General features: G+C 50.3%; 5 protein-coding genes across 11 annotated transcripts; 3 read left to right on the forward strand and 2 right to left on the reverse strand.

Moving 5' to 3' along the window:
- Positions 1–555: 555 nt before the first annotated feature.
- On the forward strand, positions 556–1,653 carry LOC111067675 (filamin-A). Its single transcript, XM_041593584.1, has 3 exons — positions 556–789; positions 864–1,235; positions 1,296–1,653. The coding sequence occupies exons 1-3, from the start codon at positions 645–647 to the stop codon at positions 1,589–1,591; spliced, it is 813 nt and encodes a 270-aa protein (XP_041449518.1). The 5' UTR covers positions 556–644; the 3' UTR covers positions 1,592–1,653.
- Positions 1,654–2,917: 1,264 nt separating this feature from the next.
- LOC111067677 lies at positions 2,918–5,581 on the forward strand. Its single transcript, XM_022356928.1, has 5 exons — positions 2,918–3,099; positions 3,765–3,890; positions 3,955–4,271; positions 4,349–4,471; positions 4,544–5,581. The coding sequence occupies exons 2-5, from the start codon at positions 3,885–3,887 to the stop codon at positions 5,028–5,030; spliced, it is 933 nt and encodes a 310-aa protein (XP_022212620.1). The 5' UTR covers positions 2,918–3,099; positions 3,765–3,884; the 3' UTR covers positions 5,031–5,581.
- LOC111067676 (DNA polymerase alpha subunit B) lies at positions 5,336–7,520 on the reverse strand. Its single transcript, XM_022356927.2, has one exon. The coding sequence runs from the start codon at positions 7,443–7,445 to the stop codon at positions 5,601–5,603; it is 1,845 nt and encodes a 614-aa protein (XP_022212619.2). The 5' UTR covers positions 7,446–7,520; the 3' UTR covers positions 5,336–5,600.
- Positions 7,521–7,633: 113 nt separating this feature from the next.
- LOC111067655 (protein RUFY3) lies at positions 7,634–17,390 on the forward strand. 6 transcript variants are annotated; one of them, XM_041593531.1, is made up of 8 exons: positions 8,433–8,586; positions 8,745–9,141; positions 9,185–9,602; positions 13,160–13,593; positions 13,669–13,919; positions 13,994–14,417; positions 16,362–16,459; positions 16,553–17,390. In XM_041593531.1, exons 2-8 carry the CDS (start codon positions 8,782–8,784, stop codon positions 17,178–17,180), a joined length of 2,613 nt encoding a protein of 870 aa, XP_041449465.1. In that variant the 5' UTR covers positions 8,433–8,586; positions 8,745–8,781; the 3' UTR covers positions 17,181–17,390. The 6 variants fall into 6 exon arrangements, with proteins under 6 accessions (XP_022212575.2, XP_022212574.2, XP_041449464.1 ...); XM_022356882.2 differs by lacking the exons at positions 8,433–8,586; positions 8,745–9,141; positions 9,185–9,602 and adding an exon at positions 7,637–8,147; XM_022356883.2 differs by lacking the exons at positions 8,433–8,586; positions 8,745–9,141; positions 9,185–9,602; positions 16,362–16,459; positions 16,553–17,390 and adding exons at positions 7,634–8,147; positions 14,669–15,641.
- LOC111067656 lies at positions 10,338–13,009 on the reverse strand. Of its 2 annotated transcripts, XM_022356886.2 has the most exons (4): positions 11,332–13,008; positions 10,706–11,260; positions 10,520–10,641; positions 10,338–10,456 (listed from the first exon to the last, which is right to left on the reverse strand). In XM_022356886.2, the coding sequence occupies exons 1-4, from the start codon at positions 12,971–12,973 to the stop codon at positions 10,406–10,408; spliced, it is 2,370 nt and encodes a 789-aa protein (XP_022212578.2). In that variant the 5' UTR covers positions 12,974–13,008; the 3' UTR covers positions 10,338–10,405. The 2 variants fall into 2 exon arrangements, with proteins under 2 accessions (XP_022212578.2, XP_022212579.2); XM_022356887.2 differs by lacking the exon at positions 10,338–10,456 and having other exon boundaries at positions 10,531–10,641; positions 10,711–11,260; positions 11,332–13,009.
- Positions 17,391–17,459: the final 69 nt, after the last annotated feature.

Below are 17,459 nucleotides of genomic sequence, written 5' to 3' on the forward strand. Positions count from 1 at the left end.
TTCACATTTATAGTATGAGTAGGAGTATATCCTCATCTACTCATCCATCCAGGTTGGCCTACAGCCTAACCATTGTCAATATTTCCCATCTTCCTATCCCTTGGAGAGTAGGATAAATGAAATGGGATAATTTCTTGATGGGAAGATACTCTTTAGCATAACTCTCTCCAATCCGAATTAGTGCAATTATTTCAGCGGTAATTCCTCTCAAATTAATCTCTTCCCTTTCGCGTGCTATCTAGATTTCATATGAGGTCTATGATTGGGTATCCCAGCAGTGTTACTAGCTTGCTCTCCGACTTCCTATAGACTTGGCAGCCTGCCCGGAAAAAAAACATTTGCATTTTGGCGCGTGTTCTGTTCGAAAGAACCATTAGATCAGAGACGAGAGAGAGAGAGTTCTGTTTTGAGATGAGCATCGAATATTGAGAATCTTGAGAGCAATTCCATTGCGATTGTGGGAGGAGGAGACGGGGACTCTTCCATGCTGTGTGTTCGAATTGGGAGGGAGAGCGCACTGAAATCAGTCGCGCCAAGGAGCAGTCACAGGGCAGTCCACACGCCAATTACAATCCGGAAAATATTTAGAAAGCCGTAAAAAAAATATATTCGCCCCAGAGATCTGCCCCAGAGTCAATTGCGGCATGTTCAAAGCGTCGCAGGAGATGCGTCTGAATACCAATTCAGCTGCCTCCGCCTCTCTGGGTCTGAGTGGGAGTGGTGGGCTCGAGGGGCCGAGTGCGGAGAAAGATGGTATTTTTGGGCGCTACCAGCGCACGCCCGACGCTGGTGAGTCGACGATGAGGAAGTAAACATCGAAGCGAGGCGTCTATTTATATACTCCCAACCGATACGATCCGCAGATGCGTATCCCACAGAGCCGCCGCGGGTCTACATAGCCCCAGAACTGACCGACGCGAGCAGGGTGCAATTGCTGCACTTTCCCAGCGGCGCTGTCCGCACCAACAGCTCCGTCAGCTTCGTCCTCAAGCGGAATGGGGTCAAGGGAAACTTTGATGTGCGGGTGGAGGGTCCTAGCGGCCAGCTGGAGACCGTGCAGCAGCAGCAGTTGGACCCGGAGCGCTTCCAAATCGACAGTCAACTGTCCTCCGGCGCAGGACTCTACAAAGTGCACGTCAAATGCAACTCCGTGAATCTGTCTCGGTCTCCCTTCATCATTGTGGCCATAGCGGGGGCTCCCGAGATCCCAGAAATGAAATCCAGCAGTGCAGAAGGTGGGTCCCCATCCGAGTGTGTTCCTTCATTACAGTAAACCTTGCTCTGATTTTCAGCAGAGCCCACCGTTCAGTCGGATGCCAGCAAGGTGCTGAGCCGCGGACTGGGACTCTCTCATGTGAGCTACCTAGAACGGAATGAGTTCACCGTGGACTGCAGCCAGGCCGGCAGCAACATGCTCTTTGTGGGCATCCTGGGACCACGGGGTCCCTGCGATGAGGTGCTAGTAAAGCATCTAGGCCGCAACATTCATCGCGTCACGTACCGAGTGTCGGATCCAGGGGATTACATTCTAGTGGCCAAGTGGGGGGAGCAGCACATACCAGGCTCTCCCTTCAGCCTGGCCACCGAATAGGAATCGTGGGAGTATATATGTACATATATCTATGTATGTAGGAGGAGTAGAATAAATGTGAATAGACGAAAATCAGATTGTGACCTTGTTCTTGCCTCTGCTTTTCCTCTTCCTACCCTCTGCTTCTGCGGGACGATGTGCAATTTAATGATGATTACACTGTGGCAGCAGCAGCAGCGGCAGCAGCGGCAACGGCAACGGCAGCAACATTATCATTTTTTGTTATTTAGCCCGGCGCTAATGACGTTCGCATTTGGGGGCTGCCTGCTGCTGTTGCTGCCGTCGCTCCAACCTAATGATGATGACCGGCAAATACAGGCGTGTGTTGGTGTGTGTGTGTGTGTTATGCTCCAACAAAAGCAGTTGCGCATCATCACATCACTGATGGTGCCAGAGAGATGGGGAGCAGGGGGGCACATAGCCAAAGTTGATGATGATGATAATGCGTTTGCTTTGTAGCCCGCCAGCCTTAACGAGCTGAGGTTGTATGGTGGCGAAGGAGGAGAGCAGACAGCTGCCGACTGAGCCACAAGATAAATTGCGCTTGGCCAGGCCTTAAAATCCAGCCAGATAAATCACACATGGCCCAGCGGAGTGCGGGAGGTGACCATTATCTACTATTCCAAACAGAATAATTCCCTATTCATGCAATAAATGTTGTCTTTTCCACGGGCCGGGCCCTTTCAATTTCCAACGTATTGTTTTGCCGCTGCCTGGCCACACTGGCGCGAAAACCCTACACACCATCAGTGTTGCCAATTTAGCTTTTTTTTCCAAAAGATCTACCGTTTTCAGTTGGAAAATGCTGGATAAATTGAAATAGCGGATACAGGAAATTATGGCTATTTCTAAAGAAAAATTGCATTGTTTTTAGCTATGAAAACAATTGAATCGAGCTCAATACCATCACTAACAAGGTATTTCACAATTTATGATTCGATCGCGAGTGTAAGGTAAAAATGGGCACGTATTGCAACACCTTCATCCGCCAGTCCCAATTGACCATTTGAGATTGTTGTGCGGAAACAAATTTCAAAATGCAAGTGCTATGAAGAGAATCAGACCTACATAAGATCAGCTACAGAAGACGACATGTTTGACGAACTTGAAAGGTTCGAAAATACTTGACTAAATCAATACAAATATCATTAAGCCACTCTACGTTTATTTTAGCTACCGTCAAAATTTTCTGGCTATTTATAGCTTTTTTTTAAAAGACTAGTTTAGCTTTTTTATGACCCGAAGAGTTGGCAACACTGCACACCATGTTGCTTGCTCTGCTGCTGTCTCGCTTGTGCAGAGAACATCATTATTTGTTGGTGTGTTGGTGGCGAGAGCTGCGCGTACTACCAGATACGTTTTTCGTGTGTTTCCCTCTCGAAGACAATTAAAATTTAATTATTTGCCTTATAATCAAGTTGTGTTCTGTGCTGCCTGCCTGTTGTTGTGTTGGTGTTGTCGCATCCTCCCCCCCCATTACCCGGCAATCGGCAGCTCATGGAGAATAAGTAAAGAATATACGACTCATAAAAAAAAATTGGATGTTGTGTGTGTGTGTGTGTATCTCTGCAAAGGGAAAAGTTGTGCGTGTGTGTATTCAAGAAAAGTAACCATCGAATTGCGCCCCTGCCCCCTCCCCCGCTCTGCTTGCAGTGGCGGCTCCAAGCCAAAGCAAGTGCCAGGGCAGGCCGCGGCGTCGGCGTCAAAGTTGTGTGGCATGTAGCATCTTCATCTCTTCTCTGGTAGCAGTAGTATACTGGAATAACCGCGTCAGTTCGCTTTTAGCCAACGTCGCGTCAACTTCATATCTTGTGTCTGGTGGATGCAATTTACAGCTAGTTTCTCTCTAATTCGTATATTTGCATTTGTTTACGGATTGCGTATTATGTCTGTGTGCTGTGTGTGGGCCTGTGTGCGGGCCTCATCTGTGTGAATGTGTGTGTGCCGGCTTAATGATAATTAAAAATCTGTTATTACTATAGTGCTGCGCAGGCAAGTCCCGTTCGTTCGTTGGGGGAGGCGTAGATGTCCTCGTCCTCCCGTAACCTTTAAAGATTCACCTTAAAAACGGTGTTGCATGAGATTTCCCCGCAATTATATAAATATAAATAAATACAGTGTGGAATGCTTTGTTAATTTATGGATATTTTTGTTGTTTTTGTTGTTGTTGCAGGAGTGGATGCGCGTGTCCAATATGCCAGCCTACTAGATAAGTCCTGCTTCATGTCCTGCTCCAGCTGGCAGACGCAGTTTGTTGGGCAATCCCATTTGTCGGCAGCGAGACCCATGTGAAATGCCTGTGAGTAATCCTTCCATCTGAATCTTCTTCTGGGTATTCCCATCTTTACCTGTAACTGTTGCAGTATGAAAAATTCAACAAAAAGCGTCGACAATGGGAGGATAGTGGGGTACTAGAGCTAATCAAACTATGGAAAGTCTGCGCCTATGAGCTGCGCACCATCAAACGCAATGGCCATCTGTATGTGGCTATGGCCAAGCAGCTAACGTCCCTGGGCGTACCTGTTACCGCACTGGAGGTGCACTTCAAAGTCAACAATCTCACGCAGCGATATCGCCAGGAACAGAAGACCTTCGAGACCACAGGCATAATCAGCACCTGGAAATTTTACAGTCAAGTGGATGATGTTTTCAAGAGTCTGGCCGCTCACACGGGTTACAAGTAAATATGATAAATGATAATCCCACAGCAGTGTCCAATGGGAACTAATGGGAATACGATATGATCATCTTCCACAGAGACAAACGCATGACTAGTGCCTCGAATACTAGTAGCCTACCATCCACATCCGAGTCACCAGTTTGGAAGAATCCAATGTCTCAGCAAGAGTTTAATAGTAACAACACGGAGGGGTTCTATAAGTAAGTGGAGTCCATACTCCATCCCTCATCTTCTGTTCTGCAATCTTATACTGATCTTCTGTACTATTACAGGACCGAGTACGGCATGCATCGGCACTTTATGGACCACTCCCAGCCACCGCCGAATACGGGCAGCGTGGACAATTTCATGGCCTCCTCGGCGGCCGTGGCGGCGGTGGCTGCTGCTGCATCCGCTCGCCTCGCGGACAACAACATGGAGCAGCAGATGAATGCAGCGGGCGGCAGTGGGGCCAGCGGCGGTGGGGGCAACACCAACGGCGGTGTGGCCAACTACAACAAGATCAAGAAATCCCACGAGGACTACGACAAGTTCGTGGATATTGTGAAGAACATTGTGGACACGCACAAGAGCACACCGGACAAGGTGGACACGTTCAGCGACTTTATCAAGTCGTACATGAAGCGCTGGCCGGAGCGGCTCCAGGACGAGGCAATCAATCACATCACCAATTACGTGATTGTCAAGAACATGGAGCACAGCATGGTTAGCGGCGGCGGCGGCGTCCACAATCCGGAGGGGGTCAACAATCGACAATAACAATACAAGCAGGAGCCCAACAACTAAACGCAGCCAAGGTCAGTGCAGATAGTTGTTGGACGGCCGCCCAACAGCCCATGCGGTCGGTCGTAGGCGGCCGTAGTAGCAGCTCCAGGAACTCCAAACCCAATTATGGAACCGCAGTACGAAACACGAGAGACACGAGGAGCAGGGCGAGGATTACTTAACGGCAGTTACTTAACAGCTATCCACCCCCGCTACACACACTCATGCCGCTAGATCGGCTGGGGTATGGTCTGGTTTATATTGGAGCGATGTGTTTGGTGGCATACAGTATTTTTTGTATAGGTAAAATATACAATGTCGGAGTTTTTAGTTTTTATTTTCTGTGCGATGCCGATACCGAAAGTTCGGGATTGAGTTGTCTGTTGTAGGGGCAAGACAGGACAGGGGACTCTATCTCGAATAAACATAGAGATCAGATCCTAGCGAGTACTTTTACGTTTAGACATCATTTCCTACTGTTAGCTGTAAACTATTATACATAAAATATATATAAATTACAAATTAATAAATGCTTTAACGACTAACGACGATCTGTACGATCGATCAGATACGTTGGATTTGACAGGCAACGCTATTGAACAGGCTGGTGGTCTTGCCCGTGGCCGTTGGGGCTGTGGGCGTCACCAGGAAGCGGGCAAAGGTGCCGCCCTTTTTGTCCGACAGGCGTCCGGGATTGATCACCAGGCAGTCGCTGACCAGCCGTATGAAGTGCCTCTGGTCGCCGGGCAGCAGCAGGATATTGGGCAGTTGCCGTAGCTGGGCGTACTTTAGGGCCAGCTGCGAGTCGTAGGCCATGTCCTCATCCGCTGGCGGGTACAAGGGATAGAAGGAGCCCTGATTGAACAGGTGGTTGATTGCCCGATGCATCCGTTCTCCGGCATTCACCGCAAACTCGTGGCTGAGCAAATGGTCCACGATGTCGGTGGAGGTGACGCCCACAGTGATACCGTCTAGGTCCACCATCGAGGGATCAGGCAGAAGGTGCAGATTGGGGTATGTCTTGCGCAGAGTGGGTGGCGGGGTGGGGTAGACCGCGTGGGACATCGCATCCTTCTGGCTGCTGACCATCAATACTGTCGTGTGACCACCCACTACCTCCATGATGCCTGCAATCATCTTCTCGAAGAACGAGTCGAAGGTCTCTGCCATCTGGACGACGAGCTTGTGATTCGCGTCCACAAAGGGACCCACCAGAACGAGGACATCTGGTCTGTGGTCCTTCAGGTACTTGAGCAGATCGTGTAGCGGATCGTAGAACAGGTCCGTACTGTGAGTATACGGACCGGCGGCCACCACGAACTGCAGCTCCCTATCCACCTTCAATGGCGAGGGCGGCGTCAGTTTTCGCTCCGTGTGGATCTCCTCCACCACAAAGGTGGTGCCTTTGGGTATAAATCCTTTGGCCAGCACCACCTGGCCCGGAAAGATGCTGGCCGACTTGATGCGATTGAAATTCATTTCGAGATAGCTGCACTGCTCTCCATCGTTCACGGCCATGAAAGTGGAGAAGGCGTCCAGGGGCCCATCGTCTTCGGAATGTATCATGCCCACGGCATAGAGCATGTGCAGCGCCTGCAGCGTCTCCCCGTCCTGCGGATACCAACTGCTCTCGGCCACTTCCTTCGCGGAAAGCTTCTTCTCCACCAGCGCTCGTCCCGTGTTGTCCAGGCGGTCGTCCAGGTCATCACACTTTTCGCACAGCAAGTCGTTCATGTAGCTTAGGTTGCCGAGCGTCAGCGGAGCCTCCTTATGCAGTAGTTTCTGCGACACGGACAAGGAATGCTCTAGTTTGGCTAGCCATGTGGTTCCAGCCAGCAGTCTGGGGTGTCCGAAGGTGTCAACAATGTCCCCTGGTCGTCCGGCCACTGTTGTTGTCGATGGTGTTCCTGTTCCTGTATCTGCCGCTGGGGTACGTTTGGCCGATTGCGGCGTGTAGCTGACGGGGCTGAAGAGAACGCCGCCCTTGAGGGCAGAGGAGCGTGACGAAGGATCCTTCTTGGACTTGGGCGTGTGCATCACCGAGGAGTCTGTCACCGACTCGCTCATATAGTCATCCATCATTGGATCATCTTCGATAAGGCCATAAGTGGAGAGAGAGCTCGTGTCGGCCACAGTCGCTGGGGCATACGATTTCGATTTCTGTGTGGATGTCTTAAAGCCCACCTTGTCCTTTTTCAGCTGGAGTACCTTGCGCTCGAACTCGCCCAGATTCTCGGGCGTTGGGCCATCTCCGCCCAGGTGGGACAAGCTAAAGGCCATCCACTGCTCCACGAACTCGGTGGCATCCTCAATGCTGTACGTGATGGCCAGTTCCATACACTTGTCCAGCACCGCATCGCTGGGCTCCACGCCTATCTCGTCGAATTGCTGCTTTATTTCCATATCCATGCTGCGTCTCGCGTCTTTTACCAAATTTGTTATAGAAATTTACTTTTGGCGGCAAAAAACACACTAAAACGATTCAAAGCTATCGATATCTAAAAAATATACTACAAATTTTTTTTCTCGGTATATTTATGGTATATTATGAAAATGAGAAAGTATCTTTATGAGTTCAGGCGGTATATTTGAAAGATAAGTCCGCGGTCACACTGGTTCCGTGCAATAACAAAACAATAACAAATAACTTATTTAATTAACAAAAGTATAGCATAGCTCCAGTTAAATAATTTATGTGGAAAAGTGCGTGTTAAAGTGCAAGTAAAGTGTATGTGCTAGAGGGTGAAATGAGTACGGACGATTTGCTGGTGGCTCGCCATGCTAGAAGCAACGAATCCTCGCCAACTGCGTCGTCAACAACGCCGCTTCCGCCCCCAGTAGCGCCTGCGCCCAGCTCCTCGTTTGATCGCTTGCGCAACACGTTTCGGCGAACAGAGAGCATGTCCTCGCAGATCTTCAGCCACATCTCGACGCAGTTTACGAATGCTGCGGCAGCGGCGGCTGCGTCTGAAGTGATTGATGGGACCACTCCCTATCCGAGTTCAGAGGAACCTACAACACCAACTGCACCACCAACCGCTGCTCCTGCTCCTCCTGAAGCGTCAGCCTCTCCATCGCCATCCAAAATAATCTCGAAAAGGGCAAAGCGTGGTAAGTTGCAAGCACATGAAATTTGATTAGCCTTTGAGTTCTTTTGTATTTCTACACCATTAAAATACCCCAATAAAGTGTGTGAACATCCTGTTAATATATGAATGTATAATTAAAAAAGTGTAAGCTGGTTTGAGGATTTAAATCCTAAAAGTGTTGCACACAACACAGCTGTTGCAGATGCAGGAGAACCCTCAACGATGAGGCCAGCATTTTTAACAGAGCCGAAAGTGCAACTTAACAGAGTGTTAACAGTTGCCGATTTTAACATTACTTTCGTGCTTTTGACAAATCAATATCGAACGGTACACAATACAGGATAACATAACGGTATAGTTTAAGTGGCTGCGTAAAAGAATAGTTGTTCAGAGTTTGATTTAATAAAAGAAGCCATTTGATCCAGTGGTGGTTGCCACAGCAAACACACATCAATTAAAAGGTAACAATAATTGCAATCATTTCCTTTCCTCCAGCAGCCTAGCTGCGGGGGGTAGGAAATGTGTGTGGCAGCTTTGAGATGTTGCAACTCTCCTAATATCGATATGTATATGTATTTTTATGACACACACACACGAATGAACGAACGAACTCGTGCAGCAGGCAGTAAATCGAAGCCTGAATAAAATAAAACAAAATGCGTGGACTCGTCGAGGATACAAAAAGGACAAAATTGTCACAAAACAACAACAACAATGTGGCCACCAGTGCGACCAGTGGGAGTCGTCTCAAGGCATCCTCGACTGCAGCCAGCAGCACATCCGCCAAGCCGTTGAGGAGTGTCGTTAAAACGCCAACTACACCGTCATCGGTGGGATTGGGAGGCGGAGCCAAGAAAACGCCACCGAGTATGCAGCAAAAACAACAAGAAGTTGGCAAGTCCGCCAAGTCGTCATCAGGGGCAGCAGCTGCCACAACGAGGGCGGCAACAGTCACACAGGCAAGTGCAAAAACACAAAAGGGTCAGAATCCACCCCAACAATCGCCCCAGCCACAGGTCGTCCAAGGCGCCACAGAAAGAAGCACAACCACAGCAGCAGCAGCAACAGCCGCAGGCACAGGCTCAGGCTCAGGCGCAGCCAACAAAACTTCAGGCGAGCAACAACAGCAGCAGCGGCAGCACCACAATCGCCCTGCCAAAGGCCTCGCATGCCAACCACACCAACGAGGAGCTGGCCAACGGCGTGCAGGACACCATTTACCTGTGCAACTTTCGGGTATCCGTGGACGGCGAATGGCTGTGCCTCAAGGAGCTGCAGGACATCGATGTGGGTGACGGCCAGCAGTCGAGAGGAGGCGTCGGCGTCAACGAGCCAAACACTGGAAACTCTAGCTCCAGCTATGCTGCTGCTGGGACACATGCCAGTGGCAGTGGCTCTCAGTTTGGGAAGCGGAACAGCAAACGCTTCTCCGGATTGTCAGCGGCTGGAAGTGCCGCTGGGGCTCTCGAGGATAACGGTATTATGGCACTTGAAAATCTAATCGGTCGTCGTCTGTGCGACATGGTCGGCTCCAATGCACTCAATGCCTCCCAGTCGCACTCCCAGACGCAGTCGCAGCACAAGAATGTGGGCCTCTTCGCAGAGTGGTCGCATCTCTGTAGGTTGCTTCTTTCTGTTGCCTCTTCAGTTGCATCTTCCGTTTGCCAGTTTATATTTATTAACCCTTATCCTTTGTAGTTTGTTTCTCTTTTGTTATCCAATCTATTCGGATGCTGATTCCGATTGATATCTTTTCATTTGGCATGTTTACGTTGCACCTTCTCTCCCTCGCTGGCACATAGACTAGTTTAGTGGGGAATTAATCATTGAACCCTTAGAGTGTGTAGAAATGCAGATTCTTTCGATGAGCTATAGTTGAAAGGTCCCAAAATATCAGATTCGTGTAGTGTGGGAATGATCTATGATCTACTACAGTGGTCGGCACGCACACACTCACATGGTTTGCAATGCGCTTGTGTGCGTAGACCGCATGCAAAACGGAACATTGTATTGGGTACAACCACTGGACCTGCAGCAGTGCCTTATCCTATATCCATTAAATAGGGCCGTGCCTAGCCCTTCCCAGGTTCACGTGTGACTAACTTTTCAGTCAAATAATTTTCTGTTTTCAACGAATCGCTCGTGGCGAATGCTGTCTGTTTGTGTATCCGTTCACCTTTGGGGAAAATTCCTACGAATTGTGCAGGCGATAAATAACTCAACTCAATTTAATTGTTAAAATAGAAAACAAAACTCGAAAAAATAACTATAAAAAAAAAATCACAGGGAATCTTCAAAGGTCGTCTCCCAGCCTGGCGAGTCCTTCGGCGACTGTGGGGTATTTCAATTAATTGGATCTATCCTCACAAGATTTCAGTCTGACAATTCGCTTACATCGCTCACAATACAGCCTCCACCTGTCAGCCTTTTCTCCTTGGCATCTGAGTTCATGGGCTCTGCTTTTGGATCGGACTTCTTTCGTGACTTTCGTGGCTCATCCTGGCCCTTGTCCGTCTCTGTAGGGGATTACATGGGGTAATTTGATGGGAATTAGTGTTCCAATGGATATGGAAATCTCACCCAACTTTTTGTCTTTTCTCTTGGGCTTCTCCGGAGGTGGCTCCTTTGATTTTTTCGTGGCCCCTGTGGCGTCGTTGGTTTTCAGCACCGAGGGTGCCGCCTTTGGGTCCTCCTCCCCACACCTGTTGATCTCCTTGATGGCCTCACACCGTTTGATCTCTTTGAGCTCCTCCTCGCACCGCCTGCGTATCTTCTGCTTCTCCAGGTCCCTGTCTCTGGCACGCTCAGTTTCTGTAGTCACCTCCGTAATGGATCGGTACGAGTCCAGTGTGGGCATTCTTTGAGGATCCTCTGCCTCCTCTCTAGCGGCAGGAGGAAGAGGTTTCCTTCGGGGCGCGGGTCTGGGGGATGCTTCTTCCGTGTGCTGCTCGGACTCAGTGTCCAGGAGATGGAACGGCTTTGAGAGCTTTTGCTTGACCCTGGACAGGCGCCTCTTCCTGGTGTAGTACTCGTCCGGGGAGCTGCGCGCGAACTTCATGGGCATGCATTTCCGGTTGAACTGGCAGGCCAGCGAGGAGGTGGAGGTGTGCGTGTCATCGAGGAATCTTCGAAAGTCTGCAAAGAAAAATGAAAAGGGAAGAATAGAATAGAATAGATAGGGACACATCTTTAGATACCTGGCTTACCATTGCCATTGCTTTGGGGGGACTTCTCCGAGTGGCTGACCTCAATGGGTGACGAGTAGTAGGACCCTTGGAAGGCCATTCTCCTGGGCATGGAGGGTTTCGTTTCGGTGACTACTTTTGCCTTCGTGGGCGGCGGCACTTCCGGATCCCTCTTGTGGGGTATCCTCGGGCCCACCTGCGGCTTGCGGCCCTTCCGCATGCAGCAGTAGATGATCAGCAGAAGGAGCAGCAGGAGCGAAGCCAGAAACAGTGCCACCCAGGCCACATATGCGGATGAGGCATCATCATCGCACTCCCGACACTCCTCCCCCTCCTGGTTCTGCGCTTGTGTCTCCCGCTCCTTTTTGGAGTTTGGTGAACGGCTCTGCTTGCGGCCCTTGCTGCCACCTGCTGCCACGTGCCCAGTGTCTGTGACATCATCCGACGTTTCCTGGTAGTCCATGAAGCACTGCTCCTCCTGGCACTCGCCCTCTGGCTGCGTCGCCTTGCCATGGTATTCATTCTGGAGCAGCTCGTAGACCTGCAAGATGCCGCCCAGGCCGGGATAGAAGACCTCGTCCTTGTAGTGCAGCTGCAGGCTCTCGCGGATCCAGTTGCGCAGCTTCCTGTTGTACGCCTTCTGGCACATGCCCTGGAAGCGGTAGCACTGGGTCACCGTCTGGAAGAACTTCACCAGCACGAAGGCCGAGTGGGGCGAGCGCAGGTTGTAGATGCGCCGCTGCTTCAGCGGCAGGTAGATGTTCGTGAGGTACCCATACCCATCGACGGGCTCCAGGCGGGGCAGCGGGACGATCATCTGGTCGTTCGGCGCCTCCTTGCAGCCAGAGGTCTGCTCGAGCAGCGCACAGCTGGAGGCATCTTCCTCCCCCTGCTTTCTGGCTGGCAGCTTCACGGGGCTGATCCGCACGCTCTTCAGCTGGCTGAGAATGTCCCCCACGGGCGTCCGCCAGCCGTTGCCGTTCGTATTCAGCACGACCAGGCACTGATGGTAGAGGGCCACCAGCCGCTCCATCGTGCACAGCTTGAGGCGACCGGCGTAGAAAGAGACTTGGGCCACGGGCAACAGGTAGTAGTGCAGGTATCCGCCGAGCGCATCGTAGAAGGCTCGCTGCAGCACCAGTTTCGCCTCGTCCTCGGCCATGCCCTTGACGATCCGGTTGACCGTGTGGAAGTACTTCATCAGCATCTGGACGACGCTGTCGCAGAGCATGCTGCTGGGGAAGGACTTGGGCAGCAGCGTCTCGAAGTCCCGGCGGGCGGCTATCAGCGCAATGTCCTCCATGGAGAAGCACTTCCTCGTGCTGCTGCCAAAAAGATTGGTGCCCAGAAAGAGGTCCGCGTTCTCGTCCTTGCTGGCCGCACTGCGCGATACCTTTGGGAGGAGCATTCTGGGTGCCACTGTTGTGGCCCTGTGACTGCCGGGTGGGTCATCCCATACGGACCTCTGCATCTGCATCCGCTGCTCATGGTTGGCGTTCAGGTCGTTCCGGGACTGCTCCAGCTCCGAGCTGAGCATCGACTGGAGGGTCAGGTCGTTCTGGAAGTCATTAGGCACCTCCAGAGTGGACAGGTCGATGCTGTACATGGGACAGCCTCCCGGTGTCAGAAAAAACAGCAACAAGAGCAGCACATGAATGTTCATTACTATATGTCATTGCAGTTGTCACAAATCTCATTCGAAACGCCTACTAGCAGCTGTCACCTTTCTCGCTAATCCCTAATCCGTAATCCGTAATCCGTAGTCGTTGTCTCGTTGCTACCTTGCCGCCAATCCTCAGAATCGACGACTCAGAATCCACTCTGCCGTGTGGCTACCCTCTTCTTGCAGCACGCGACACCGCTGAGATCGAGCGGAGTAATTTGGTGAACATCTGCAAGCTGGTGGTCAAGGAGCTGCTGGAGCAGTCGCTGCGCTATGGCCGGATGCTGGACTCGGACCATCTGCCGCTGCAGCACTTCTTCATCGTGATCGAGCACGTGCTGGGGCATGGACTGCGGCCCAAGAAGGGGCTGCTCGGACCACGGAAGGAGCTGTGGGACCTGCTGCAGAGCGTCGAGCACTACTGCCCCGAGGCGCAGGACATCACGGCCAGTGTGCGGGACCTGCCCACCGTTCGGACGCACATCGGACGGGCACGGGCCTGGCTAAGGATCGCTCTCATGCAGAAGAAGCTGTCGGACTACCTTCAGGCGCTGATCGAGCACCGCGATGACTCGCTCTACGACTACTACGAGCCGCATGCCCTGATGATGAGCGACGAGGTGAAGTCCACAGTCTAGTTGCCATCTGTTATATCCAGGATAACCTTATCACCCTCTCCTCCCGCCCCCTCTCAGATCGTTGTGATAATGGGGATTCTGGTGGGACTGAATGTGATCGACTGCAATCTGTGCGTGAAGGAGGAGGACCTGGACTCGCAGCAGGGCGTCATCGATTTCTCTCTCTATCTGCGCTCCAGTTCGCGCAGTCCCGACGCCCCCGATGACAGTGCCCCAGCGCCTGCGGTGCTGGATGCCACCGGGCAGGGCAACATGATAGCCGTGCTCGACCAGAAGAACTACATCGAGGAGCTGAATCGCCATTTAAAGTGGGTCATCTGAAGCAGCCACAGTCCGGAGTGCAGACTAAACCTAAGCCCCCTCCTCTTAACGCCTCTTTCAGTGCCACCGTTGGCAATCTGCAGGCCAAGGTCGAATCGCTGACCACAACCAATGCCCTGATGAAGGAGGATCTGGCCATCGCACGCAACAGTCTGTTGGCTCTGCAGGCCGAGAACCAGGCCATGCGACAGTCCAGCCAAACGCAGCAGCAGCAGCAGCAACAGAAGGACTCGGACAACAGCTCTGGCAGTGGCTCCGATAAGGAAAAGAGCGAAGCTGTAAGCACGGATCTGTCGGAGGAGCGGCGCAAGAACGGGGAGCTGGAGAAGGAGCTGAAGCTGCAGGTGTCGCTCAAGGCGGAGTCGGACATGGCCATGAAGCTGCTGGAGAAGGACATACACGAGAAGCAGGACACGATAGTCTCGCTGCGACGCCAGCTGGACGACATCAAGCAGATCAATCTGGAGATGTATCGCAAGCTACAGGTGAGTATTTCCACACAACCGAGACACACTCCACACACTCCACACACTCATCGTTTCACATTCATCCTCCCATCAACTGGTCGCCAGAGTTTTGGTTTATTTGTGTTTGGTTTCTCTTTGGTTTGAGTTTATGATTTAGTCAAGCAATCAGACATATCCCCGCAATCGAATCGGTCTAATCGCCTATCAATTCCGAGAAAGAAATCCAAAGTCAAATGTACTCCTCCTTCGTTTTGCCACCATTTAACCAGGAATGTGAAGATGAACTCACACAGAAGGGCGAGATGGTCTCGCGCTTGCAAACGAAAGCCTCACAAATTGGTAACATTTTACAATCGCTAGAAAAGAAGTACGAGTCGAAGCTGAACGATCAGCACGGTGGAGGAGCGTTCGGCGGAGCTTTCGGCGGGGAGCGTTCGCCCAGCACCAGACGCCAGCAGAATCTGGAGAAGTTCGAGGCCCTCACCAAGAAGCACAAACATGACGGGCCACCCATGAAGCGGATGCATCTCAAGATGGATGCCTTTCCGCCGTTCGATCCCAACAAGTATCGCAAGTCCCCATCGAGTGCGGCTGCTGTTGCTGCTGCACCTCTGCCCCTGGAGCCGCAGGAAGACGACAGCAAGCACCCAAAGACGCCCACATCCGCCAAGTCTCTCAACGATGAGCTGGCCGAGGCAGCAGCAGATATAACTCAACCCTTTGGCGGCGATGGATCACGCAGCGACTACACATTGTCCGGTATTGTGGAAGCCGCCGCAGCTGGCGACTCCTAGACTCGTATTAATTGTAGATAAAAAAGAACAGAACGGCATCCCATTATAAATCTTTGTATTGCGAGAAATACTGCGCATAGTTGTTGCCTCCTTACTCCTGTTCTCCCATAATATATGATATATTTATGTATCCAAGGCCTTGGCGTGTACTCAAAGTCCATGTCCATGTACGGGTCCCTATTAAGCAGCACCCCTCCCCCCATGTTAGTGTATAGGATGCCTACACAGAGGAATATCTATGTATATGTAGACTTTGTTAAAGGTTTGACTAATAATATGCAACCTGATAGCTTAATTATATGCCCCCCTGAGACCCAAAAGGAACCCCCTGATAAATGGAATACTCATAAATGATGTATGATAATCTAGCAGCGTATATGCATGTAAATATGTAAAAGAGGCTTTAGATTCAGATACAGATACAGTCGAGAACTGTATACACATACACTCAGAGAAAAAGAGCATAATAAAAAGGAAACCCATATTCAAAATTTAAAATATTCGATTTTTAAATACAAAAAAAGAGAAATTAAATAGAATTCGATATGATGTAAACATAAATGTACTAAGAATTCTTTTCTATACAGCCAATAATTAATCTAAATAATAAAATTAATATATATAAATTCTAGGAAATATATTCATATTAATATTTAATTTAAATATGAAATATATTTATTTTAAATATTTGCATTTTAATATCAAGAAACACTTTGTTTTTCCATTTTCCGTATTTGGTATAAATTTAAAAATGTAAGTTTAAATATTGAAATTGCATTGCTTTTATTCTCTGAGTGTGTGTATGGATATATACTCTCCCCAACCGCTGCTTCTATCGCTTATATTATTGTAATACTGTATGTACTATATGTAATCCCAACCCTCTAATACTAGTCGAACAATAGAGTACACGAGTATTGTAATTATAACTAAATGTAACTGTATAATCGTACGCCTTGAAAGCAACCTGCATATAGTACTACATACAAATATGTTCCACTCCACTATTGTACTTCTACTTCTAAACTAAACCCAAAGAGAAACCCAAACAAATAAACCTTAACCGACAGTCAGTCAGTCTTTCATTTGCCACCTAAATTCTCTTCCACTGAGCTGGTCCAACGATGGTACAAACGCTTCTTCTCTCTTCTTTCCTTTCCGTTGGCAGGACTGCAAGGCCTCGCTAACGCATAAAACGGAGCTGATGGACAAGCTGGAGGTCCAAAAGGAGGACATGGCCAGCACGATTGAGCAGCTGGAGAAGAAGTAAGATCCCATACGGGGTGGGGTGGGGTGCGGAGGTCTCCTGGTTCTTATCACAATCATCGATATCATCGATGTTTGCTTTCCCTTCAACAGGTGGACCCATGACAAGAGCAACTTGGGCGAGAAACTGAAGAGCACGTCACAAACGCTGACCACCCAGGTGACGGCCAGCGAGGAGCGGGCTGCCCGGGCCGAGGCCGAGTCGCGCATCGAGCGCGAGTGGCGCATTTCGCTGCAGGAAAAGGAGGTCAAACTAAAGGAGAAGATAGCCACGCTTCAGGGCTGCCTCAAGGAGCTGGCCGAGGAGAAGGACAGGAATGAGAAGCTAAAGCTGGACCTGGAGAAGGCGCGCGCCCAGTGGGCCGAGGCGCAGACCACATTGGAGGAGCTGGGCATCCAGTTGAGTGAGAGCAAGCTGAAGGTGTCGGAGATGCAGGACAACGAGAAGCGGCAGCGCCAGCTTATGTCCGGATCCTCGCAGTCGCTGCAGACGATGCCGGAGAGCCTCAGTAGTCCCGGCATCTGGGCGCCCGACTCGATTGCCTCCCACTGCACAGCCTGCGAGCGGGAGTTCAATCTGACGCGGCGCAAGCACCACTGCCGCAGCTGTGGCGAGATCTTCTGCAAGGCCTGCTCCGAGCACACGCTGCCGCTGCTCAATGCCCAGGGGCAGACGGGCAAGCCGGTGCGTGTGTGCAATGCCTGCTATGCAGCAAAATGATGCATATACATATATATCTATAGATATCTGAGAATTATTGCAATTTGTAATTTGTATTTGTATGTAGTTGAACACAATTAGCCTGTGCTAAGCATTCCTAGCTGCCATGGCAACTCACTGACGTTATACATTGAATTTTGTAATCCAATTATATAAAACAATGTCGTGACATTTGTGTGAATCGTTGAATAAAATATATATATAATATAATAATTTGAATTTCCGTTTAGCGCCCACATCGATACACATATCGTTGCAGCCCTGGGATGTCATTGATTC

Source organism: Drosophila obscura, unplaced genomic scaffold (assembly GCF_018151105.1).
Source record: "Drosophila obscura isolate BZ-5 IFL unplaced genomic scaffold, ASM1815110v1 contig_192, whole genome shotgun sequence".
NCBI lineage: Eukaryota > Metazoa > Arthropoda > Insecta > Diptera > Drosophilidae > Drosophila > Drosophila obscura.